We start from the raw sequence: 27,556 nt of genomic DNA, 5'->3' as shown, positions 1-27,556 counted from the left end.
TACCTCTCCGCCACGCCAGAAAATCAACTTAAACGGATAATATGCCATGTCAAAATCGAGAAACAGTTTTAGTCTCGCAGAGCTACCTCTCGCACAGACATGGTAGATGCGCTATCGCCCAGCAACTGACTCTCACGCCTGTACTACAAAGAAAAATTTGCGGTCCGTATTCAGTAGCATGCTCGGAAGTGCCACAACATCGGTTTTCACTTGCGATTGCTATTTTAACATTTAAAGGTCCTATTTTAACTATTTTAAAGTCCTATATGTACCGCCGACCCGAGACGCTGTATGGGCTGTTACTGACGATTTCGATAGCCGTTTCTTGTTATTCACACGATGGATATTCAACGTTTTCTTAGTACAGTGATGCCTTTCAGTCAACGCGTCTGTCTAGTCGTATATCTTCGTCAGAGAAGTGGAGGCTAGGGCTCGGAGCCTTCGGCGATAGCACATATACCTGTGTTTATGACGCGTCACATCTGCGGTCATCGCTTGTTGTGCTGGCACTATAGACATGAAAAAATTGTTTATTTAAGAACGGCAATGCGAAAGCTGAAATATAGAGTGATTTATCCTTGGTAGACTTCTTGATTCCAGAGCCTAGACGCGCCGATAGCGTGAAGAGGGACTCGGCGGATGCGCTATAGGCTTAAGGTTTGGTTGGGACCGATCTCGGCGCGGGTAGCTGGCGAAAGTTAAAATGTGTGTATTTGAGCCTAAGAACTTTTTTTAATACAATAGAGAAAGTGGAAGCGCACGAATCACCTCAGCTTTGTTATCGGTGCGACAATATTGCTACGGAACAGTATTTGCGATGACGAAGAGGCGAGCAGTATGAAGACGATGACGACGATTAAAGACAAGCGCGGGCTGTTGCCTCTAGGCCAAGTGCGGCGTATTTCGTTGTAAATATACTTGTATATTGCTTTTCGTCTGCGTCTTCCTACGTAACATATCTGGTGGTGGAGGTGGACGTTCCTTGTACCTCGTCACGGAGCTTCGCAGTGGACGGTACGTCGAGCCTTCCTTCATGGCTCCCGGTAACGACAACTCGACTCCGCCGACTCCGACACCTGCTGCCACATCGACGACCTACATCGCTCTCCCTTCTCCCCGTGATCCTGACGTATTCTCGGACAAAGATGGGGAAGACGTTGAGGACTGGATCAGCCTGTACGAACACGTCAGCCGTAATAACCGGTGGGACCCTACTATCATGTTCGCCAACATAGTCTTTTACCTCGGTGGCACAGCTCGAGTTTGGTTTCGGACGCACGAAGATGAGCTCACCAGTTGGGATTCGCTTAAGCAAAAGCTCCGAAACTTGTTCGGCAACCCCTACGGTCACCAACTCGCCGCGCAGAAGGCGCTTTCCGGCCGTCTGCAGACGTCAACAGAGCCCTACGTCACGTACATTTAGGAGGTCTTGGCTCTATGCGGCAAAGTTGACGAACACATGACTGAGTCAGACAAGGTATCCCACATCCTCAAAGGCATTGCCGGTGACGCCTTCAACTTGCTCGTTTTCAACAACGTGGCGGCGATGGATGCAGTTATAAAGGACTGCCGCCGCCTGGAACTCGCTAAAAGCAGACGCATCGACCAGCAGTTTGCCCGTCTGCGCGACACCCCAGCGACATCTTCCTGTGCCGACGCTCCTCGTCCCAACAACACTGGCGATGTTACCAGGATTGTCCGGCGTGAGAACGAGGCCGCCTATCCGGCTGCCTTCTACTCCAGCCCCTACAACGCACCTGCAGTCACAGCTTCCCTGATCCAGGCAGTTGTCTGTCAGGAGTTCGCAAACATGGGTCTTCACACCATCTACTCGGCCCATCGCCCTGATACCCACGCGGCTTCTACGATTCCGCCCCGTCCCGCATCCTATTACCCACCACGTTTCCGCAACCCATCTTAATGGCGCACTGCTGACGACAGACAGGCCCATTTGTTTTCACTGCCGTCGAATCGGGCACATTTCTTGGCACTGTCGCAGTCGCTGGTGTCCCCGACCCGGTCTACTTATACTGCCAACTCTCGCCCCCCCCCGGTAGCCCATCTCGTCTTTATGCCGCACGCTCCGTAATGCCTCCACTGATTCTCCTGCGCCGAAACGCCCCTATTCTCGTTCGCCTTCGCCCCAACGACGACAATGTCGCTCTCCCCAGCCCCGTCTCTCCTATTCGCCGACTCCCTTCGGACGCCGCTCCCAGCCGGAAAACTAGACGATGCAGTGCCTCGAGGAGGCGCTGCATTGCTTCCTACGCCGCCAAATCATTTACTGACCTTGTCAACTCATCTGAACCTCCTTGACGTTAAAGTTGATGGCGTTTCGGTGACTGCTCTTATGGACACTGGGGCGCATTTGTCGGTAGTGAGCGCTGGCCTTCGTAACCGCCTGAAGAAAATAATCACGCCCGCCACGACGCCTGTTGTCCGTGTCGCCGATGGCGGAACAGCCCCCGTAATTGGTATGTGTGCCGCCCGCGTCTCCTTCGCCGATCACTCCACTATCATGCTATTCATGTCATCGCCCACTGTCCCCACGACATCATCCGCGGCTTGAACTTCCTCTCCGCACATTCTGCTCTCATCGATTGTTCCGCCAGTGCTCTACGCCTTGACCGGCCCGTTCTGGATCCCGCTGAACCACACCCCAGTCGCCTCAGTTCCGTCGACTTCGTTCGCTTGCCACATTCGGCACTGACTTACGTTGACTGAGTGTCCAGGGCCCGGCGGTCACTACATCGCGGCTCCTATGCAAGACGTCCTCCTTACACACGGCATCACAGTACATCATACAGATTTATCTATTACGGTGAATTGCGTCTGCCTGCCAGTGGTGAATTTTGGTTTGACGACGCAAGTGCAGCCACGCGGGATGTCTCTGTCCCAGCTTTGCTCATTTGAGGATCACTCAGTAGCATCTATTCCAGTAGACGACAATTCAGCCGATGCGCCTCTACCATCGCAGATGGCAACTTGTACCATCGCCCACTTACAGAAAATGATTGCATGCGACATGCCGCCCGAGCACGCTCGTGAGCTCTAGCGTGTTCGGTTTTCCTACCACAATATTTTTTACTTTAAGAATTGTCCTTTGGCCCAAACTACAACTTTTAAACACCGCATTAATACCAGCGATGCCCCTCCTATTCATCGCCGCCCGTATCGTGTGTCACCTGCTGAGCGTCAAGTTATTCACGCCGAAGTTCGCAGAATGGCTTGCCAAGACCATTATTAAACCGTCATGTAGTTCATGGGCGTCACCTGTTGTGCTGGTAAAAAGGGAAGATGGCTCATGACGCTTTTGCGTGGATTATCGGCACAATAACAAGGTTACCAAAAAGGACGTGTATGCCCTACCTCGGATTGGTGACGCCCTTGACTGCCTCCACGGTGCTCGCTATTTCTCCTCAATTGTCCTTTGCTCCGGCTACTGGCAGATTGCCGTGGACGATCTCGACCGCGAGAAGACTGCTTTTGTAACACCCGACGGTCTTTATCAATTCATAGTTATGCCGTTCGGTCTATGTAACGCTTCTGCCCCTTTTGAACGCATCATGGACTCCCTTCTTCACGGTTTCAAATGGTCCACGTGCCTGTGCTACTTGGACGACGTTATGGTATTCTCCCCAATGTTCTCTACGCACCTCGAGCGCTTCTTAGCAGTCCTGTACGTTTTTTGTCGAGGCGGTCTGCAACTCAACGCATTGAAGTACCAATGCGGCCGTCGCCAGATTACCGTCCTTGGACATCTCGTTGACGCGAACGGAGTGCAACCGGTCCCAGGCAAGATTCACGCTGTTACGCACTTCCCTGTTCCGAAGTGTGTCAAGGATGTGCCAGCTTCATCGGCCTTTGATCGTACTTCCGCCGTTACGTTGTAGGAGTTGGGGACGGACTTCGGGATGAAACACTTCGGAAGGTTTATTTTACATTATATACAGTGAGACGTCAATGAACAGTCGTACAGTCATTACGGGCCGGCAGCAACTCGGACGCTGCGGCCCGCGGCAAGAAGTTCGAGAGAGGTGAATCCGGGAATGCTCTGGAATCCTCTCGGTCTGAGTCTTTTAAGCCCTTCGATCTCTGGAAGGAGCGTCATGTTCGGCCAATGGGAGAGCCCGCTCAGATGACGCCACCTTCGGCCAATGGTAGGCACCCGTGCGGTGGTGTCACACCCGGCGGCTCCCCGCGGTCTTGCCTTGCTGTGGTGCAATGCTCTCTTCAAAGGCGGCCAGTGAGACGCTGCCAGGCCTTCCCGGTACATCACAGCCGTTTTGTTGTCACGGTGCATTACAGCCGTCTGGCTTCGGGACCCAATTTACTTGCAACAATGCCGGGCTATCCCTTCGCTTTTTAGCAGAGTCAAGCATTGAATAGCCCCACCGGCGGCGTACGAAATGGGGGCCCTCAACTTGTTTGCCCGTGCGCGCCTCTGCGCTTCTCAATTAGCTGTGGTGCGATTCGATGTGGTCTGGGGAACTCGAAGGGGGCTCAGAAAACAGCCCCATATCTAACAACGTGAAACATTTCGCGGCCATAGCCCGACCACTAACCGAGCTTTTGAAAAAAGGCGCCCCTTTCCAGTGGGGCGATAACGAGGCCTCTGCATTCTCGCATCTAATCGACCTTCTCACAACGCCTCCCGTTCTGGCCCATTTCGATCCTTCTGCGCCTACCGAAGTCCGTACTGATGCCAGCAGTCACTGAATTGGCGCAGTACTGGCACAACGACAGCGCGGCAGCGACCGTGTTATCGCTTACGCCAGCACGCTCCACTCACCCGCGGAGCGCAACTATTCCATCACTGAGCGCGGGTGTCTGCCCCTATAGTTAGGGCGGTTGTGAAGTTCCGCCCATACTTATATGGCCGACCCTTTTCCGTTGTCGCAGACCATGCATCACGCGCTTTGCTGGTTATGCTCACTAAAAGATCCTTCAGGAAGACTCGGCCGCTGGGTCTTACGCTACCAAGAATATTCGTATTCTGTCACCTACAAATATGGCCGACTACACAAGGACGCCGACTGCCTGTCTCGCTACCCGGTCGACGAGCCTGACGACGCCGACAGTAGTACCGCCCACGGCATTTTCTGTGTCTGCCTTCGCTAACATCGCCGATGAGCAGTACCGAAACCTATCGCTGCGAGCACTTATCGAGCACTGATCGATATGTTCCGTAGAAAGACGCAGACGAAAAGCTATATACAAGTATATTTACAAGGAAATACGCCGCACTTGGCCAAGAGGCAACAGCCCGCGCTAGCCTCTAATCGTCGTCGTCGTCTTCACAGTGCTCGCCGCTTCGTCATCGCAAATACTGTCCCGTAGCACTATCAGTCTGAGATAGGCTTCGAACTCGGGGTCCGTTCGGGCGCGTCGGAACGGCTTCTGCATTTCATGTCCACTCCGCAACACTGCGACAACGGCGACAACTCCCAGTCATACGTTACGTGCGAACTACTAAAAAACGCGGTGTCCTGTGCGTTTGGGTGGTTTCTTTCAAGAATTTAGCGATCCGCCCAGTGAAAAGGGAAAATGAAAAAAAAAAAAACGAAAGTGATTTTCAGTGTCAATTGTCCATGAATAAACAGAGCAGCTCACGCACCTGTATTCCAACCTGCGAAACGAAACAGGGTTTTATGACTCCAAGATGTAGCGTTATTTAGGACAAGAGACTTGTATCAAGCGATGAAATTGTATAAAGCATTTACTATTCAGCAGCGCTCGTTCTTGCGTACTGGAACCAGCGCGGCACAAACACAACCAGCGCAGTTTCCAGTGCAAGCCAGCGAACTGCAGCGAGAACCAGCGCCTGTACAGCTCAAACCAGTGCGCCCCAGCGTCATGGCAGTGGAACTAGCGCCTCTTCCAGTGTGACCCAGCTCTTATCTACCGTTCTCACTGGTGTCCCAGTGAGTCCCAGCGAGCGCCAGTGTACCCAGTGCGACCCAGTGCCAAAAAACACGCTGGTTTCGCAGTGGAAGACGCTGGTTCTTGCAATAGGGCTATCATTAGATCGTGCATTGACACCAAACCAACAGTCGCTCAACTTATTCCGAATTCCTTTGGGGCAAGCATGCTGCATTCCGCTGCGCGCACGCATTTATTGCCGGCTGTTCAAGTGTGCGTTTCACATTGTTTTAGGTTTTGTATTCACTTTCCTATTTCCTTAAACTTATTTTCCTATTTTCTATTCCGTCATATCGAAATACGATGGGGCTGGTGGTGTGCCTCCATTTGCGGCAGTTGCCAGCCCTCTCCCGTGTCTATCCCTTCAGCGTGCGCTAAAGTATGTTTAAATACGAACTATACTGATGAGGGTAATAACATTAGTATTATTAGAGAACACAACTATACATTAACGCTTGTGAACGTAATCTAGCACCGTGGCTTGAATATCAAGTTCTCTCTGCCGTCGACGCGATATAAGACACTACAATATCGCACAATGCATAAAAAAGGGTGATCGTCCAGTAGAGTTCTTCCAGCATTTCTTACAGTAATATATTCACCTCTCAGCAGGAAACGTCATCTACCGGCTGTTTTCTGGGCCCCACACCCTTTGCCTCTGGACCCACCGGTTAGTGAATGAGCTCTCGTCGTTGAACACAACACTTTCCCAGTTAGAGGTAGACGAATCTGCGTGGTCCTTCGCAAACTGCAGGCCTTTGGCATTTTTCTATCAGCGTCGAATGAAACTTGAACAGCGGAGCGCGTGGCCCAAAGATAGTGCGCGCCGTCCTGTCATCACCATTGACAGGCGCGCACATCCGGTTTGGCCGCACTGCGCGATCACCCTCTAGTGAAATAATCTCGCTTCTGTTCTGGTTCTTACATTTGAAAGGGAGAAAATGAAAAATAAAAATGAAGCTAAAATATTGCAGTTTACGGCGAGTCTTGTCGCACAGATCGCCGAAACCACAAGTGCTGTCGGCGCGAACAGCGGTGCGCGTGGTGCTGTTTGCACCGTCACCGCAAGGTAGATTCGCCCGCGCGGGACCTTGCGATAACGGTGCAAGCTGCACCACGCGCACCACTGTTGGCACCGACAGCACTTGTGGTTTCGGCGATCTGTGCGACAAGACTCGCCGTAAACTGCAATATTTTCGCTTCATTTTTATTTTTATTTTTCTCTCTTTCAAATGTAAGAACCAGAATAGAAGCGAGATTATCTCACTAGAGGGGGATCGCGCAGTGCGGCCAAACCGGATGTGCACGCCTGTCAATGGTGATGACTGGACGGCGCGCACTATATCATGACTATATCTTAACTTATGCTTGGGCCACGCGCTCCGCTGTTCAAGTTTCATTTGGCGCTGGTAGTTTGTGTCTCGAACCAGCAGTTTCTCGCAAGCAACCCTCTTTTTGAGACCAGATTCTGCAAGGCGGCCCTTCGCAGTCGTCTCACACGCCTGAACACCAAGGTCCTTCAGTACTTCACGAACTGTTGTCTGCAGTCTCACTGCTACATCAGCTACAATCGCACAGTCTTCGTCTTATGCTGCTGCCCGAGGTCTGCGCCTGTGCGGAGCGTCCTTCGCACGGCGTTCTTCGTGAAGGCCTGAACGACCCTATTCACGGTTTTTAGTGGCTTCTTTGTGTAGTAGCGTGCGGCAACCGAGAAGCCGTACTCCACAAAACGACAGTGGCCGGTGCAGAACAAGGAATCCTCGTTTATTCTTTTGCACACGCTTTTTATAGGCAGCGGTTACTTATCCGCTGCTGATATCAGTGCCCGTGATGACGAAGTGGCACGGCATGCACTTGGCGTTACGTCATCACACTTTGTAGTCGACGCAGTATACCGTTGATGTAGCCAGCTATACTAAGCTCAGTCATTTTTGGGCGTTGCTCGAGCGGAACACGAGCCATTTTGATGGTCTTCTGCTTCGTGGCCGACAAAAAAGGAATTAAACTACATATGTCCATATCACTTCTTATCAGTCCAGCATGTAAGGCCGTCGGTATCATACATTTCTCTCTGGTAGTATTTTCGAGCCCTTGTGTTACAGGTATAGGCATGCGCATTATCACTACTATCTTTACCCCGGTATTCTTAAACGATCCTAGACTCGAACTTGGTCCACCGACCGCATTGGTCATAGCGCTGCGGCTCGGCTGGCAACCATGCAGCATCTTTCAAGGATGCTGCCGATTATAGCACACACACAGCGACCATTTAGCCGAGGGGAATCCCTATCGTCGTCTTCTTGAAGTCCTCGCAGATCCTCGCGTGCACTCGAATTCGGGGGTTAATGCCATATAAGGTCGGTTTGGAACTTATCCTCGAGCAAGCCTTACGAGAAACTGGCATCTATACTTTCATTCGCGACGCAGAGACAATAATACAGCTGAAGCTAGGCATGTTTCCATGAACATTCACACCTTTATTCGCTGGACAACTATAATGCTGCATATCGTGTTCTTGGAAACCTATTCAGTGGTTACTTATGCAAATGCGAGCTCCACAGCGAAGCCACAGAGCTCGCATGATGGAGAGCATCATGCTTGATACAGAGTATCATACTCGGTATCATTCAGTGATGGATAAAACACAACCAAACCTTCATCCGGGTGCATCGTTCTCGACTACATAGCTCTAGTTTAGGCGAAGCACAACTCGCGTAAGGTGAGAGAGAGCGCTGTGACGTTTCGCCCGTGCTCGTGCACCACGCTCAATTCGTTGGCAGCAGACGACGCGCTTCAGGCGTCGCCCGTTGCGCGAGCGGAGAGGGAGCGTGCTCTAGCAGCCCTTGTCCACCGACCGTGACTCGTTATTTTGTTTGCCAATAGATGACGCCGAAAGCGCACGTGCTTTCTTTACCTGTCGCTTGATGGCGCTATAGGCAGCCGCCGCAGAGTGCACGCCCCGCGCTCGCGTGTACCCTTTAGTGAGGGAAGACAGTGTACATTTCTAGACACTTTTACATCCTGTCTGTGTTTTTGTACGTTAATATTCATATCCTAAATTTTTAACATGTGGCAAACGAAAATAATTAAGTATGTCTATTATATACTATGTATTCATATATGTCATTTGTACTCATGAAAGACACTGCTTTACCGCACACTGATTGTACATTTCACCTTAAGCATTTTCACTTATTCACTGTGGTTGATTGTACACTGTGCACACCAAAATGTACACACGTTTTCTGTCCTCGTTGCCATAAATAGGGGTAAAAGCGTCGTCCAGCTGCAAACATGCAACTTTTATTTTCTCTGCATCTCTATCATTGTATGGTTATTTGTATACTTTTTATTGAGATATGTCGTCTGTTCTACTAGTGTACCTTCTTAAATCACTTTCGCCTGTTCACCCCCTGCCCTCTATGACGTACATGACGTACACCCGAAAAAAAAATAATTATGTCGTCTTGGTAGATCACATCGTGTGGATGGCATTGATGTCGTTGTTATTCTTGACGCCGCATTCTACGTTAATGGTGCTATACATATCGTCATGCTGCACCATGAGGATGGACCGGACATATTAGGTTGCATGTTCATCCTTCTCCGGAAGTACAAGCATACTGCAGATGCAGTTTTTTTTCGCATCCTAATTAAAACACAATTTATTCAGTCCTTGTACCCTTCCTACTATCGTTGCGTTGCGTCCACAGGCTGGGCACAGCGAGTGCTGTTTACTCGAACTGCGTAAGTCTATGAAAACATGTCATATGTAGAACTCTCGCACGGCGTACAGTGATTGGTGAAGTGTAAAGTTGTTTGTTAGTGTTCTTCTTGGTGCACAGTACCCTTCTTCATTGTTCCAGGATTCCGGGAGATTCTGGGGAACACCGAAGACGGCAGATGCGATAGGGCCCTTCAGCTCTTGGATAAAATAGCAAACGATGATGACTGCAGGTACGGCTTCCTTCTTGTTCTGCTTGGAATGCAAAGCGTTGGAGCAGGTATTTATAGACGTGAGTGACTTCGAAACTTTATTTCGTGACCCCCTGCTCCGGGCCTTCTGCGTGGCTGCTGCTGGGTCGGTCGGTATCGCGCCGAGCCTTCTGGCTTACTTAGCATCAAGTGTAGACCAAAAATTAGTACCATCTCTGTTGTTCCTATACAAAGCATTGTATGGCTCTCTGCAAAACACACCGACATTTTGTGGAACAGCCCACAATCTTTAACGGCTTCTTTGATCGTCTTCTCTATTTATGTTTGCGGTACCCCAATTTTGGGCCACTAAGCAAGTGCTCTAGGGCGTGGGTCTATTCTTGGTCAATTTCTCAGGATGGGTATCTGCCACTTGACGGTCACGCATGTACAATATGTCGTACTTCTACCTGCATAGGCCTCTCCTTATCATTGCTTGCTCGACAAGCATCGTACGTCACCTTCGACATTGTGAAATCGCCGCGTCAACGTCTCGGAGTGTGCATTGGTCTTAATTGAGGTTTCAATTTTTACATAGCCTAAAAGTTTAGTGCGTCAAATGAAGGTTGCGCAGGAAGAACGTAAAAACGAATTGTGCGCAGGCTAATAATCTGTATACCATTTATTAACCGCTCAATGAATGCTCTGCGTCAGCAAGGTTCGAATATATTAGTTGGACCTGCATAATGTATCCATAAAAGGAAAAAGAACATGCGTGAATGGCCGTAATGTCCCACAAATGGATGTACAAACTGCTCAATTTACTTGAGCCAAGTTTTTAGAGCAGCAAGTATGCTGCTCGGCGTGCGCAATCTAATTTATTCTTCAGTGTTGTCTTCAGTCAAATTCAGGCTATTTTTCGTAATGAGCTTGATTAGTGGTAGGTGCGTCCTGCTGAAAAAACAAAAACAAATCGTAATCAATGCAAATCAAATTGTATGCATTAGTGGCTTGCTATGAGCAGGCAGTCCCGCTAACAGATTATTATAATGGTAGCCGTGAAATGAGGAAGCCGTGGATATCTAGTGTTCCCGCTAGAAAAAATAACGAGAAAGAACTATATGTACCAGGATTTGCTTAATCAAGGGAGAGAAATGAGTTTGTTGCATTTAAAACGCACAAGAACGAGCTGACCTGAATTGAGGCGCGCTGAAATTAAGGATTACAATTCGCTATTCTCAAACACTAGATATGACTCTAAAAAAGTATGGAAGGAAGTTGGAGACCTTATTCCTAACACAAAACCTTGTTCGACGCTAAAAATAGCTGCTGGCAATTTACGCGGCATGCTATGCCGAAGTTGTGTTGCATACGAGGCATGTAATGTCTGTGTTGTGGTGGACTACTGCCTCAAAATAATGTAACCGAAGACCCAATCACTGATAATGACAATACTATGAGTTCCATAATGTTACACCCAATCACACCCTGTGAAGTAGAAAGGTTAGTCAATAAAATTAAAAGATAACGTTCCATCTGGTAGGGATAGTATTCACACGTGGACTTGTCTTCTTTGGGCTAGTGCTTCTCACCGCCTAACAAATGTTATCGCTCAGCGCGGGACGCACCTGCATGTATTGGAAGTTTCTGGAATGTTATCGAGGGTTCTATCCGCTGCCGTCGCCCAAACTTGTGTAATCTGATTGCATGCATACGCGACGCGAGTGGTGTAAGGAACTTTCTGGAAGACGCAGGGGCACCTGCAATTACTCTGGAACGTTCGATGGCTCATGTATAAAAGCTGACACGCTTGACCCGCTGATCAGATTTTCACCGATCGCCGACTGTGTTCACCGCTGTCGTCGTTCTTTGAGTGTATACTGTTTTTGAGGGCACAAGTTCACTCAATAAAACACTAGTTTCATCATTCTCCGTTTTGCTGCTTTCTTCATCGTCACTACGGCGTGACAATATTAAGTATGAAGAATAACTTACACTGTAAACTGACTTACACCCTTAAGCATCCCTAAGGGAGCAAATCGGTTTATAACTCAGAACTTTACACCTTGTACAGTATAATGGTGTAAGTTAAATATAGAAAGCACCCTTCAGGGTGCAAGTCGCTTTACAGTGTAAGTTAACGGCATTCTTTCTTCCCCTGTGGAATTAGATTTATAAGTATGAATGCCGGAAAATGCGATAAACGTTCTTACTTAAGAAAAATAGAAATTAATGAGGAAGAAGGAGAACTTTCCACTTGAATTGGAGGCGAATTACCGCCAATCTCTATGTACGCTGCTCCAGGTTTCTAAGTGAAATCAACGGCAAATATCGCATTTTAAAGATGTGGCACTTCAAGTGCCCCTGCGCCCCACTTGAATGAAAGACTAAAACTGGAACAATCTTTTCGATGCACAGGAAAAATCCTGTGTGCGAATACAATCATGACCTCAAGTGTGAAGTTAGGTCATTTGAAGCATAAAGAAGACCAAAGCTAACTGGACGTTGCGTTTTCTTTTCAGGAACTTTGAAGACCCTTTCAAAGGTTGCATGAACTCTGTCGCAGAGAAAATACATGTTCCATCTCACTTCATGCCAGATGCGATGCGCCTTCTAGGATGTCTGGATGGCCGAAGTGAAGTGGCCATCGAAATGAGTGAAGTGAAAGGTGATGTACTTACTTTTCAAAAAGACACGTACATGTAGTATGCGTTGTGGCATTAGTAAAGAAAAATCACACAAAGCGAACACTCTAAATGCGAGAAAATATTGTAGGAGAGAGCAAGCTCTTTTAATTGAATCGCCGGGCAACATTTATTTTTGATATTTTGTGGGCTTTATTTATTTCAAGCAATAACTTACCAAACGATATGTAGCTTCCAAGAGACACTACATTTCCATGTAGGTTACGATCAACCACCTACCCCCACCACCCATTTGGCATCATAACAATTAAAAGAATTATTGGAAAGTTAGGGAATTGCTTTTATTTACTAAATGAATGTCAGCGACTTAAAATGTTGCTGGAATTCCTCCTTCAGGGTGTCTTACCTAATTTTCTGTGAACTGTAGCATAAACTCCTATACCGTTTTCTTTTGTGCATCTGTGCAACAGCTGTAAATTTTGTGTGTACTCATAATGACAAAGCCTTTAGCGCAATTCAAAAAGACAGGGATGTGACAGAAACCTAGGACAGTGCTAACTTTCAATTACGTTCATTGAATCACAGAGGCAGATATATAGCGAAGCAGGTATGAAAACATACAAAAGACACAATAATACCAAAGATTAATCACACTGTACGCACGCACACCCAATTTCTGTCCGGAAACGCGATTTCCTTGTCAGAAAGATTAACTGAACCTGTACTAACACAGTCTGCTCCCTTTTTTCAAATCAACCGGGCTTCAATTATTTCACGCATGCAGCGATCTTTCCTTCTGGTCTCCGCTGTGCATGCGCAGAACATTGGCTTGCACGTTTTGCTGGGACAATCGTGACAGTGTTCAGAACGGTTACCGTCCCTAGGTCTTGGCACATTTCGCTTATGTTCTGCAAGCCTTTCGTTGAGACATCTGCCAGTTTGCCCTATGTATGCCCGACCACAAGTTAACGGAATACGGTAAACCACCCCTTGCGAGCACTCCACGAATTTATTCTTATGCTTCACTGTTGCATCCACTTGATCTGCATATCATACTGACCGCAAATAAAGACGGGGACAGCGGAAGAGAACACATAAACGACACGGGCGGTAACATTGAACTGGTTTATTCACGGCAGCTCGTGAACATATATAGACAAATAGAACATGCGCAGAACGCAGCAAACAAGAACGCTCATCAGCCTAGCGGGGCAACCAATTAGAAAAAAAAAATCTATTTCCGATTGAAACAACGTAATGGCAGTGTCACTAACACAGTCTTTGCCTTTCTTTCTTATGTGATAAGCCTCCATCAGTTCGCGTGCAGTCTGGTCCTGGCTTCTCCCCAGAATTTTTATCTCCTTAAAGAGAGGTGCACAGTGACAGGTATTGCAGTGCGCAGGCAAGTGCGCCAATTCATCTCTCGTTAACTTCTGTTCGTGTTCCCTGGCTCGATCATTCAGGCACCGTCCTGTCTGCCCTATGTAGCACTTGCCACACACCAAGTTACCGCCCGTGTCGTTTATATGTTCCCTGCCGCTGTCCCCGTCATTATTTACGGTCAATATGATATGCAGTAAACACAAACTATGCCAAACTGAAGTTCTTCTGAAGCATATATCTCGCACAGATGGCCCTTCTTTCTGTGTTCCATCGTCTTTCGTGTCTTCAGACGAAGAATCACTCATCAGTTGCATCGTGGCGGCTACCTGCCGGGCAAGATTCATCCGCTTCTGTATCAAGCACGGCCTGATCCTTTTAGGAAGTGAGTGCACTGTTTGGGTGTGTCGTTCCGTCGGGGGGTCACATTAAGTGCCTATGCAAAATTCTCTTGGGCAGAGTTGTGGTGGCAAGTTAGACTGCTCAACGATTCGCTTTGCATCATATGCTTTACTAAAGCTACATAAGGGCATGCGGAACAGGATTTGAAGTCTGCTAGACGTGACTGTCATCAGTTGACCAAGTACTACTGGAACCACATTGTTGGTCATTTCCTTAGGGCATGCAACGGTACGAGGACTAGTCGGGGACAAGAAAATAAGCCGCTTGTGCTGAGCGACGCAAGCGTCCCAGAAGACGTGACCGCCCTGCTTGCTAAACGACTGAAGTACAGCGCCGGACACCAAGTTCCTACCCATGAACTGGCTGCTCTGAACAGGCGGGTGGCCAAGAAGGCTCCGCAGGATCACGATGACCGGTATATATTGGAAAGTGTTGCCTGTCTTAGGAGGAGTGTCTCAAAACCGGCTTCCAATCGAACAGTATCAGCCATACATAGGACTTTGACGTTTTGTAAAGACAAGTTTGTACTTTTAGAGGCAGACAAAGCGGGGGAATTTGTTGTGCTTCCGAAGGGCTTGTTTGGTGCTAAAGCCTCCGCGGCACCGTAGAAGAATTTTAAACCTATTAGGAACTCTGAAACCAGAGTAAAAAGCCGGGTTATCAGAATGTGCAAGTCTCTTAATCTCGATAAACTAGCTAGGGACATCAGTAGCGCTTCGGGCTCCACGCTAAGTGTTTTCTTTGCTGCGAAGACACATAAACCTGGCATTCCATTCAGCACAACAGTTAGCAAGAGTGAAACGTGGCAGGTTCAAGTTAGCTGGTTCATTTTAAAGAGTTAGAAGGCGCTTGTTATATAAGAACCCTTTGTTACAAAAAGCTCTCACGAGGTTGTTGATTTTCTAAGGGCTAACCAGGACATAGGTCCGGCTTGTTCGGTTGATGTAGGAGATCTTTTCTACTCCATTCCTCGTAAAGATCTGTTGCTCTGAGGAGGTGTATTGAAGAAAATGACACTACTCTCTTCCAGAACGCAGTTGGTATTTCGGTGGAAGATTTTTTAACGCTTTTAGAAACCTACCTTAATAGCACTTCTATCACTTTTGACGAACACTTCTTTCTGCAGGAACGTGGAATCTGCATCGGCTCGTGCATTGCGCCGCTTTTGTGTAAAATTTTTTTAGCTACCAGTTTTTTAGCTACCATATCAGGCTTCTCTTTTTTTTTTTTGGGGGGGGGGGCGTTTTTGCATATTTTAAACGTGTTTATATATGTGGATGATTTTTTAATTGTTTTTAACGGGCAGGGAAGTTTAACTTCTTGTGACAGCATTCTAGCCGTTCTTAAACAACTCGGTAAGGGGCTTTCTTTTACTCACGAACTTCCACTCGACAATTCCTTGCGTTTTTTAGACCTAAGCATTTTCTTTGCTAAAGGGCACGCCTGCTGGCAGTACTCCCCTCGGCGACAGAAGGGTGCCATATGACTCCACCCAGTCAAAGATTGTTAAACGACGAGTAGCCATGCTCTGCTTAGAATCGGCTCTCCGCAAGTCGTGTGTGCACAAAATGCGGCTTGCCTTTGACAATCACATTTCCCGTCTTAAGACGGCAGGGTTTCCTGACTCGATGGTGACGCCAGTGGTGAAAACCCTCTTGCAGAAGGTAAAAGGATCTAGGAGCAAAGCAAGGGTGAGGACGACTGCTATGGCCGTAAGACCTGAAGTGGAACCGTATATGCATAGGGTCACTCACAACCTAAGGAAGGTGGCAGGCAGGTTTGGAGCCCCCTTGACTTTTCATTCCCTTTTAAGCTGGCGCGGCTCTGCCCCCGCGCCTCCAGTGATCCTAAAGGAAGGCAAGGCTCTGGCAAGAACCATACCAAGCCGTATGTAAAATGCAATGTAGGAGTTGTGTACGAAATCCCCCTGGCGTGTGGCAAGGCCTACATAGGGCACACAGGACGGTGCCTGAACGATCGAGCCAGGGAACACGAACAGAAGTTAATGAAAGATTAATTGGCGCACTTGCCTGCGCACTGCAATGCCTGTCACTGTGCACCTCTTTTTAAGGAGATAAAGATTCTGGGGAGAAGCGAGGACCCGACTGCAAGCGAATTGATGGAGGCTTATCACACTATAAAGAAAGGCCAATACTGTGTTAGTGACACTTTAACTAGGTTGTTTCAATCGGAAATAGATTTTTTTTATAATTGGTTGCCCCGCTAGGCTGATGAGCGTTCTTGTTTGCTGCGTTCTGCGCATGTTCTATTTGCTTATATATGCCCACGGGCTGCCGTCAATGAACCACTTAAAAGTTACCACCCGCGTCGTTTATGTGTTCTCTTCCGCTGTCCCCGTCTTTATCAGCGGTCAATATGATATGCAGTAAACACGAACTAGGCCAAACTGAAGTTCATCTGATCCCCTCGATCGTTTAGGAAAAGGGTCCGTCAACTTACACAACTTTGATAGCTTGTTTGGGGCAGAGAATGTCAGCTTCACATTCGCCTTTTTGACAAGCCCCTTTAGCCTATGGGAGATACCGTGCATGTACGGAATCACCGCCGTCTTTTTCCTTTCGGTGGATTGTTCGCCACGCCCCTTCTTGCACTTCTTCACTAAGCTTTCCACCACGGAAACAGGCACATCTGTGGGATAACCAGCCGCAGAAAATCGACTGGCTTGCTCGCTCAGGCTGACGGGTACCACGACAGGGCATGATTTTTTCATGGCATTGGTGAAGCACATGTTCCCAATTTCCCGTCTAACAAGCTTCGAGTGGAAGGACGAATACGAAAGGAGTGGTTTGTTGGCCCTAGGGTGGTAATACCCGCTTATGCGGGTTTCTGCGAAAATTAACATTAAATCTAAAAATTCTGAAATTATTGTAGCATTTTCAGCAGATAATTATAACAAGCGCATGACTGCCATGTCTGTAGACGTTAAAGATCTGTATTATTCGCTCCCTCATGACCAGTTGCTTGTTTACGTGGAAGACAGCATCGAGTGCTTTGGGTCTATTGCGTTTCCGAACGCTGTTCTACATCAGTGGCAGGGTTCATAGAACTTTTACATATTTATCTAAACTCGACCTATGCGGAATGAATTTATGGTGTGTATTTACAGAAACATGGTGTCTGCATAGAGTCTCGCATTACGCAGGTGCTTAGCGATTTCTTTTTAGCTCAACGTGACAGGACTGTAGCCACCCATCTACAAGATTTTAAGGCATTAAAGGTTTCTGGACTTGTTGATGATTTTTAAAATTTTGTTAGACAGCAGAATCGCTAGTGTTTTACAGGACCTGACATCCTTTTAATGTCTTCTTAGGCACTGTTTTAAGCCACTTGATTTGACCCATGAACAACGTACGGGCTGACAACAAATTGCAATTTTTAGATTTAATGGTAATTTTCGCAGAAACCCACATAAGCTGATACTACCACCCTAGGCCTAACAGACCACTCCTTTCATAGTCATCCTCCCACTCGAAGCTTGTTAAACGGAGAATTGTGAAAATGTGCTTAACGAACGCCATGAAAAAATCATGTCCTGTCATGATACCCGTCAGAGTGAGCGAGCAAGCCATTCGGCTTTCAGCTGCTGGTTATACCACATATGTGCCTGTTTCCGCGGCGGAAGGCTTCGTGAAGAAGTGCAAGAAGGGTTGCGGCGAACAATTCACCGAAAGGAAAAAGACGGCGGTGACACTGTACATGCACGGTATCTTCCATAGGCTGAAGGGGGTTGCCAGCAAGGCGAATGTGAAGTTGACATTCTCTGCCCCAGACAAGCTATCAAAGTTGCGTAAGTTGACGGACCCTTTTTCTAAACGATCAAGGGGATGTAAAGTGAAGCATAGAAATAACATTGTGGAGTTCTCGCAAGGGGCGGTTTACCGCATTCCGTTAATTGTGGTCGGCTATACATAGGGCAAACTGGCAGCTGTCTCAATGAAAGGCTTGCAGAACATAAGTGAAGTTTGGTAAGACCTAGGGACGGTAACCGTTCTGAACATTCTCATGAATGTCCCCGCAAAACGGGCAAGGCAATGTTCGGCGCATGTACAGTAGAGGCCAGAAGCAAAGACCGCTGTATGCGTGAAATAATTGAAGCCCGGTTGATTTGAAAAAAAAAAAAAAAGAGCAGGCTGTGTTAGTACACGTTCAGTTAATCTTTCTGACAAGGAAATCGCGTTCCTGGGCCGTTGTGGCATGTGCGTGCGTACAGTGTGATTAATATTTTGCGTTTTTGTATCTTTTGTATCTTTTCATACCTGCTTCGCTATATATCTGCCTCTGTGTTTCAATAAACATAATTGAAAGTTAGCGCTGTCCTAGGTCTTGGTCACGTCCCTGTCTTTTTGAATTGCTCTAAAGGCTTTGCCATTATGAGTAAACCGTACGAAGAAGCCCAAGAATTAGCCTTGTTGAATTTAGGGTGTGCTTCGACTTATTTTTTCTAATTCCTGCCACTCTATGTGCTCGTTTACAATTTTGCCATGAGTGGATGCTCCCACGTGTATATGTATAGTGGGGCTTGCTTCTTAGCGTTTTTACGGGGGATCAAATTATAGTATTTTTTTCTTTTTTTTTCTTTTTCAAACATTTTCTTATTCTGCAGGCTTCTTGTGATAGCGTTTGTGAAGTCGTTATCTGTTCTTATTCTTCCCGACATTTTTCTGGGCATTCATTTCAATATAGTGTGGCGTGGCACCGGAACTGGAGATACTTAACTATAAGCTAAATCAGTAACCTTCAGATAAGTGTAATCTATACTGACAAGAGCCTTCGTTGTTGGTTTCGGTTTTTTTTTCAGTCGCCGTTTTTATTGGATAATAAATCTTACAAAGTTATCACTCGATGCAAGGCGCACTTCGGTGTATTCCTATTTTCTCGAATGTTGTCGCCTATTCTACAGCAAAACAATTGTGTCTGAGTGGATTGCGCGCGCGAAGTACATTTCGGTGTATATTTTGAGAGGTACACGAACACTAGCGATTACGCGGGAAAGTGTGAATATTCATTTATGAATTGCAGGGGCACTTCACCTGTGCGTCATATTTCGGCACCTATTACTCAATTCTCGCCGCTACTGTGCGCTTTGAGTATCAATTGTTTTTCTCCTCCCAAGTTCACCCACTAAGACGTTATATTTTGGGCTCACATTATTAGTACTGTCTGGTTCTTCAACGTGACTACAACTTGACATAACTATGCGGTTATTATTGGGGAAAAAATTCACCGACGATTACGATACCCCCTAATGCGAAATTCGAGCGTAGCTCTATACGTGTTTTCATTTCGCGTGTGAATGCTTTGTATTGTTTTTATATAGGTTCACGGTTTTTATTAGGAAGAGAACGCTGTGAGTCGCGTATCTGGCGCTGATATGTGTATCGTGCAGTACATTGCCAACGGAGCGAAGTGTAGCGCGACCGCCTCCCCCATCGGGAGAGGCAGTGCGTGCGTGCCACGTGGGCGCGATTCACAGCCGCCATGCTGTTCATGCAGTTTCCATACAGGTGATGCGCGCTACTCTGGCACCATGTCGCAGCCATTGTCACCTGTTGCGTACTCCAGGGTAGCGTATCGTACTGCTGCCGAGAAGTAGCGGCGCCTGCCTATCGAAGCTCGACCGACGTTACTTATTTGGTAGTGTGGCGTTGTCGGCAGGCTGCAGGCATCCGGTAAACCATGGCGACCAAGCAAGGGCGAGACGATTTCTAGTGCGAAACTTGCACGCTTTATTCAAAGGTAGATGAAGAAAATGAGAAGAGCATGAAGTTATCAAAAGTACATTTCAGAGCCCCTTAAATAGGTTCTCTACAATCGTGGGCCGGATCTTGCTTCCGTCGATGTCACGTGACCGGCACGGAAAGAGGGCCCTTCCTCCTCTGGTTATACCGAGCCTGCTGAAGGAAGAAGTCGTCCCGCCTCCCGGAATTGTAGACGCCTGTCCTCCTCTTCTGCGCTTTGCGGGTTCGTGGAAGTTCTCTTCTAGGTCCAATTCGAGGAAAGGGCCTCTCTAAACTCGCGCACGCACACACAAAAGAGGCTGTACACCGCGGGGCTTCCGGCAGACAGGCACACTCGAAACGGTCATGGCGAATTAGAAAGTCGCGCTTCATTTCGATGAGGTCTGGTAAAAGGTCCAGTGAGAGAAAGTTCTTTGTGCACGATGGGGGGTGCGGGACGCCAACCATCGCCGGAGAAGTCACGCCTCATTTCAACGAAGATGGTCGGATGAAATTTCTTTTGCCACGTGGTGTCAGACGCCAAACCTAACAGCATCTACGGCGGGGGAGGAAGATCCCGACGTAAAGGGGCCAGCAGCCGCTGTACGAGGGATCGGCGTTTCGGTAGCAGAATTCCCCTTAGAGGTGACGAACCCTTAGTTCAGAGCAGGTAGATTCCTGGGAGTGGTCGTCAGTCCTCGTGGCGCTCTTGTGACTTTTCTTCCTGGGCCGGCCCGGTGAAATTGGCCTTGCAAGCAGGTCTCGCAACTTTTCGTCTCCTGCGTGGGCAAGCAATTACCCCAGAACAGTGCCGGACCCACAACCACAAAGCAGCGAAACAAGGCCACCCTCCCCCAAGACACACCCGGCTTTAAAAAAAAAAAGAAAACCCGCTACACCTTTCCCATTCCCTACGTGCGTCCTCCCCCCCTGAACACTAAAACAGCCATTTCTTGAAAGCGTTAAGACGTGGTTATGAAAATCAGCTAACAATCGGTTTCACTTTGGAAAAACATATGAATTCGGAAAATGTATAAACGAACGAAAAAATGCCACGGAAACCCGGATGAGCATGAGGCTTTCGTTACTCTAGGGGCAACGACTCAAACCGTCGGCATTGCCGTTAAGCTTACCCTTCTTGTAGCGAATATCGAAGCTGTACTGTTGAAGAGCCAAGTTCCAGCGCAAAAGACGATCGTTTTTCGTAAACATGGACTGCAGCCATGTGAGGGGACAGTGGTCAGTCTCTATGGTGAACCTTGAAGCAGCGATATAGGAAGCTAGCTTCTGCACCGCCCATACTACGCAGGCGCATTCTTTTTCTGATGCACTGTATGCTTCCTGACGAACTGAAAGCTTTCTACTGGCGTACAGTATAGGGTGCTCGTTCTCCTTATCTCTCTTTTGACAGAGCACCACCCCCATACCCCTGTCACTGGCATCACACTGAAGAATGAATGGCTTAGAGTAGGCGGGTGCGTTCAACACTGGCTGACTCGCTAATGCTTTCTTCAGCATACTAAAAGCCTTTTCTTTTCCGTCATCCCACTTTACCGTTTGTGGTTCTGTTTTTCTGAGAGCATCCGTTAAAGGACTCGCAATCTCACAATACCGCGGGTATATCTTTGGTATTTGACATAAAAACTGTTACAGCGCAAACACATGCAACCACAAGAATAAGGGACAGGACACAAGCGCCGAAAAGGTTGCATGCATTGTGGTTGCATGTGTTTGCGCTGTAACAGTTTTTATGTCAAGTATGCACCAACTCGCCCAGAAAGAAGTTTTAATGAATATCTTTGGTAATAACCCGCCAAGCCAAGGAATGATCTGATGTCCCGATTGGTGCGTAGTTGCGGGAAGTTGTCTATTGCGGTCAGTTTAACCTCGGAAGGCCGACGATGGCCTTGCCCTAATACATGCCTAGGTAAGCTACCTCCGCGCGCCCTAATTGGCATTTGGGAGCCTTAACCGTTAAGTTGGCCTCTCGTAGACGACACAGCACGGTTCGCACGTGTTGCATATTGTCCGCCCATGATGAAGAAAAGATTGCTATGTCATCGAGATAGGGAAGTGCAAAGTCCTCCATTCCTCGTAGCACCTGGTCCATGAGGCTATAGAAGCAATATGGCGCGTTCTTTAATCCAAAACTCAGGATTTTCGGACGAAAGGTTCCCATCGGGGAAATAAACGCCGCAAGCCTGCTTGCCCTCTCGATCAACGGAACCTGCCAATGCCCTCTGACTAAATCGAGCGTAGAGATGAAGTTAGCACTGCTCACCTTCTCAAGCCTTTCCTCGATATGCGGTATCGGATAAGTCTGGTCCTTCGTGATTAAATTGAGCCTGCGGTAGTCGATACATGGTCGCGGCTCTTTTCCTGAAACCTCAACCAAGATAAGAGGCGAGGTATAATCACTCTCTCCTGGCTCGATTACACCTAGCTCTAACATCTTGTTTATTTCAGCGGTCATGATTTCACGTTGACGAGGCGAAACGCGAGAAGCTTTCCAACGAACTGGGTCCGATGAGGTTAACTCGATGTCGTGAACGATCGCAGTGGTCCTGCCCGGTGTGTCTCAAAATACGTCTTTAAATTCAAACACGAGTTACCTCAGTTCGGCCCTTTGATTGGGATTCAACTCCACCTGTTCTACTAACTTCTCAATGGTCTCGTGAATGTCTTTTGCCTCCGTCACTGCTGTTAACTCCGGAAAGTCGGCAGGCATCTCCTCAGGTTGGTTATTCAACGAGGGTTTCAGGATCATTACCATTTCCCCAACTTCAAAGCGTCGCATGCGAGCCGTCCTGTCATAGTAATGCTCAGCATTGCTTCGTGCCTTACGCGTTTCCTGCTCAGCGATCATTGTGGCAGGGCTTACGTTCAATAACTTTCTGCATTCTGCCTCGCGTAACATTTCAGGCTCTGGCGCATGCCTGACCTCTTCCTTAGCTGGTACACTTTCCGCATAATCCCCTGTGGGGCTGTCCTGTCTGGTGCTGGCTGACGAATCCTCCATCAAACCTGTTTCCTTCACCACTGGACATTCATACACTGCCTTGGAACAAGTTAGGGCTTGCACTGTTCCTCCACTAAACCCAATTCCCTTACGTCGTAGCAAATCCTCTGATTTGTTAGAAAACAAATACGGATGCTGCGGCGGGAAATGTGCCGAGACGGCGGCTTCAGTGTCGAGCACTCCAAAAGGGCCTTCGATATGAATCTTGGCCACAGGGAGACAAACACTGGAGGCCTCTACGGCTTGCCTTATCGAAGCACATTCTCCTGTGAATTTGCCTCCCTCTACGTACGACGGATGCACTACGTCCATTGTGGTCGCCGAGTCGCGAAGCACTCTACACGGTTTGCCGTTTACCACGAGGTCAAGAATGTATGGTTCTAGCAATTTCAGATTTTCCTCGTTACTAGTTAGTGACATCACATCAACACAAGTTTAGGATTTTTGCATCCCACGGAGATGTGCCCTGTTTGCTGGCAGTTGTAGCAAAATATTGGTTTCTTGGCCTCGAAAGCCCTTTTCTTTTGCCTTTCTGCCTTCTGTTCTGGTGACTCCTTTTCTCCCTCGCTTTCCGCGTCACTAGTTTTCACCGAATCTCAACCTACCATTGTTTTATACCGACTCGACTTTGACCAACGCTTTGGCTTGTCGAGTCTGTATTTATTCATCTCCTTCTTAGGAGCTTCGTTGCCTTCGAACGCACGGCGGGTTACGTACTCCTCAGCGAGATTGGCCGCTCTCATGATAGTGTCTACGCCTGGCCTATCCTGAACCCAATGCTTGATGTTTATTGGCAGCCGGCGGTAGAACTGTTCTAAAGCAACGCACTGCATTGTCTTTTCGGCGTTTGCCGAGTGCACCCTCTTCTCTGAGCCATTCCTTCAGTTTTACCTCCAAGGTGTATGCAAAATCTGAGTATGACTCACTTTTGCTCTTCTCGACTTCCCTGAATTTTCGCCTAAGTGCTTCCGCTGATAATCTGTACTTTTTAAGCAGATTTGCTTTGACTATCATTGCCCATGCGGGCAATGATATCAGCTACCTCACGTGGCAGCAATGTAAGCAAGCGTTGCGGCCTCGTGTTTCTCGCGAATTTTGCCTTCTCACACGTGCGCTCAAACTGTACCAGAAAAAGACCTATGTCCCCTCCTACTGCATAGGGTGCCATCAAGTCTGTCATTCTGCGCTCGCTTTCACGTGCCTCTGTGCTAGGTATTTCACTATTTTAGGCTTTCAGAAGCTCAATCTCTAGGTGCTTCATTTCGAGTGCGTCGCGTGCAACACGGTCGCGCTCTTCTTTGGCCTCACGTGCGGCGCGCTCGCGCTCTTCTTTTTCCTCTAGGCGCTTACACTCTTCTTTTTCCTCTTTCTCTAGGCGCTCACGCTCCTCCTCTTTCTCTGCGATGTTCTCTAGGCATTCCATCAGTTCCACGTCGTCGGCCCCGGTCGCTTCGATAGCCTCAATTATCTCCGACTTTCTCTTTGATTCGGCAATTTGGAGGCCCAACTCTTTGGCCAAGCTCAAGAATTCCGGCTTCTTAAGTGCCTTCAAGTTCATGGCTGCCCTTAGTGCTGTTAACTCTTCACTCTATACAACCTTGTCGTACTCAAACTTCCGTCAACGGTTAAAGAAAAAAATCACTGCAATGTAATTTCCGAAAAATACGTAAAAGCGAAGTGATATCTCAGTGAAGAAAAGCCGTGCACTCACCATATGCAGTCATGAACCCAGACACCTTCCTTCCGAATGCTGTCGCCAGGACAAAGAGGCTGCGATATCGTAGTTGTCCTCTAAGTTGGGGTCTCCAGGGTTCCGTATCCCAATCGCTGCCAGTCAGTTTGTTGCGTACTTCAGGGTAGCGTATCGTACTGCTGCCGAGAAGTAGCGGCGCCTGCCTATCGAAGCTCGACCGACGTTACTTATTTGGTAGCTTGGCGTTGTCGGCGGGCTGCGGGCATCCGGTAGACCATGGCGACCAAGCAAGGGCGAGACAATTTCGAGTGTGAAACTTGCACGGTTTATTCAAAGGTAGATGAAAGAAAATGAGAAGAGCAAGAAGTTATCAAAAGTACATTTCGGAACCCCTTAAATAGGCTCTCTACAATCGTGGGCGGGATCTTGCTTCCGTCGATGTCACGTGACCGGCACGGAAAGAGGGCCCTTCCTCCTCTGGTTATACCGAGCCTGCTGAAGGAAGAAGTCGTCCCGCCTCCCGGAATTGTAGACGCCTGTCCTCCTCTTCTGCGCTTTGCGGGTTCGTGGAAGTTCTCTTCTAGGTCCAATTCGAGGAAAGGGCCTCTCTAAACTTGCGCACACACACAAAAGAGGCTGTACACTGCGGGGCTTCCAGCCGACAGGCACACTCGAAACGGTCATGGCGAATTAGAAAGTCACGCTTTATTTCGACGAGGCCTGGTAAAAGGTCCGGTGAGAGAAAGTTCTTTCTGCACGTGGATCAGGACGCCCACAATAGCAGGCGAAGTCACGCCTCATTTCGACGAGGCCTGGTAAAAGGTCCGGTGAGAGAAAGTTCTTTGTGCACGATGGGGGGGGGGGGGGGTGCGGGACGCCAACCATCGCCTGAGAAGTCACGCCTCATTTCGACGAAGATGGTCGGATGAAATTATTTTGCCACGTGGTGTCAGACGCCAACCCTAACACGCCGCACCATTCGACTTGCGCGGCACTTGGCTTTTCTTCTCATGCTTTCGTGAGAAGAAGCCCTTCGTCGCTTCCCCGCGACGAAGGGCTGCCCTTCGTCGCGGTGAAAGAGTGCCACCAATGGCAGCGGCAACAACTCTCAAGGTAGCGTCACATCGGGCTTTACTGGTAGTCACTTGCCATCACCCCTTGCAGGAGCAGTGATCCCCGTCACACATACTGGCACCGTAGACCGACCTCAGCAGCTGACGCCGCGGACGACGGTAGCCTCCCCCCCCTCGTCGTCCTGCCCCCCCCCCCCCCCTCTGAAGCGTAGATAAGATGGCCCACGCGGCTGAAGAGGTCGTCGCCGCCGGCAACTCAGCCTAGACGCCGGCCCTCTCCACTCCGCTGCTCCTCCGCTCCCGCCTGACGCTCTCACGGTAGTCTCCTCCTCCTCCGCTTTCCTCTTTGCGCGCACTTCATTCACCTGCCGCTGCGCTTCGCGTTCGCTCGACTTAGCGGTATAACGCCGGCGACGCTGAACGCAAGAACGGACGCTTAAGAATGGCGCTCTAAAAAAGAACGAAAAGGAGCGGTAAACAATTGTCCGCAGTCACATTTTTTTTCAGACCCCACGGCCAGCTCATCAGAACCTGAGAGGGAGCGTAGCATCCAAGTCTGCGAAGCAGCAAAGGTGGCCGAGTGCCTCACCCGCCCGTTCAAGGCCGCGACCAACGGTGGGTGGTCACTGTTCACCAACGACAGTCGGATTTCTCTTCCGCTCAACGATGTCATCACAAAGCTGTGTCGGTGAGCACACCCTGCGTTACTGCACCTGAAACTTTCGCTTGCCTGCAGAATTCTCTTTTAAAAGTGAACTCGATAGCAATACCACAACCTTGTTTTTTTCAATCAAGCAGCATCATTATAATGGCATCGTATTGCTACGCCACCGACAGGGAAGGACAATAGCGATGTTACCGCCGTTGACTGTTGTTAGCTCTGTAAACTGCTCTTCAGTGTGGTCTGTTTGTATGGGAAAGTCTTGAATTCAATGGGCTGCGAACATGATTCCTTGAGAAGCCTAAACTAAATGACAAGTGACCCTTCTGCATGTAAGCACGTTATACAGGGTATCCAACTATTTGAATTCTGGAATATAAGAGCGGCAAAGCCGAGGAATACAAAAGAGAAAGCGTTCAATGCGCGAAAATAAATCAGAAGTTAGGATAATTTCATTTGAGAGTCCTGTCTTGCCATTAAGACTTGGAGTACGCGCTACACCGGCTACCCCAGCACCGGCCCGCTCTGATGACCTTCATTGTGTCTTGGTGGAATGCTTTAAATGGCTGTAAAATTCGAGTGCGTATTCTCTGATATTATCAGTAATGTGTGGCAGGAAATCTAGCTGCAATCTGAAACGTGTGCCTTAGACCGGTTTTCTTATCCGCCTTCAGCGAGTGGTCGAAAGACACGCGGAGCTCTTCTACACCAGCGTGCATGGTATTTCAACTTCTGACTGTAACACGTGGAGCTGCATGTGAGCAGACAGGAAGGAAACACGACACGTATTCACGAATATCATTGGCACATGTGCTCAGGCACACAGATGTGATTTCTTGGTGTGTTATAATTGGGGAAATATTTAGGCTGAACCATGTATTCCGGACAGGCCGCCATTGGAATATGAACCTGGCAACGTTTAACGCTAGAACGTTATCTAGTGAGGCGAGTCTAGCAGTGCTATTGGAGGAATTAGAGGGCAGTAAATGGGATATAATAAGGCTCAGTGAAGTTAGGAGGCCAAAAGAAGCATATACAGTGCTAAAAAGCGGGCACGTCCTGTGCTACCGGGGCTTAGCAGAGAGACGAGAACTAAGAGTCAGATTCC

At 48.3% G+C, this 27,556-nt stretch overlaps 1 protein-coding gene across 2 annotated transcripts in view; it reads left to right on the top strand.

Annotated features, from left to right (window-relative positions):
- Positions 1–27,556, top strand: part of LOC126539811 (uncharacterized) — a 152,473-nt gene that overhangs the window by 86,230 nt on the left and 38,687 nt on the right. For both annotated transcript variants that reach the window (XM_050186638.3, XM_055075744.2), the window contains exons 4-6: positions 9,789–9,879; positions 12,360–12,505; positions 26,295–26,475. In XM_050186638.3, the coding sequence (XP_050042595.2) occupies positions 9,789–9,879; positions 12,360–12,505; positions 26,295–26,475 (418 nt within the window). The remainder of the gene's footprint in view (positions 1–9,788; positions 9,880–12,359; positions 12,506–26,294; positions 26,476–27,556) is intronic.

The sequence above is a fragment of the Dermacentor andersoni genome, chromosome 2 (genome assembly GCF_023375885.2).
Source record: "Dermacentor andersoni chromosome 2, qqDerAnde1_hic_scaffold, whole genome shotgun sequence".
Classification (NCBI taxonomy): domain Eukaryota; kingdom Metazoa; phylum Arthropoda; class Arachnida; order Ixodida; family Ixodidae; genus Dermacentor; species Dermacentor andersoni.
Note: the sequence above shows the minus strand (reverse complement) of the source record. Positions and strands in the feature narration are given on the sequence as shown.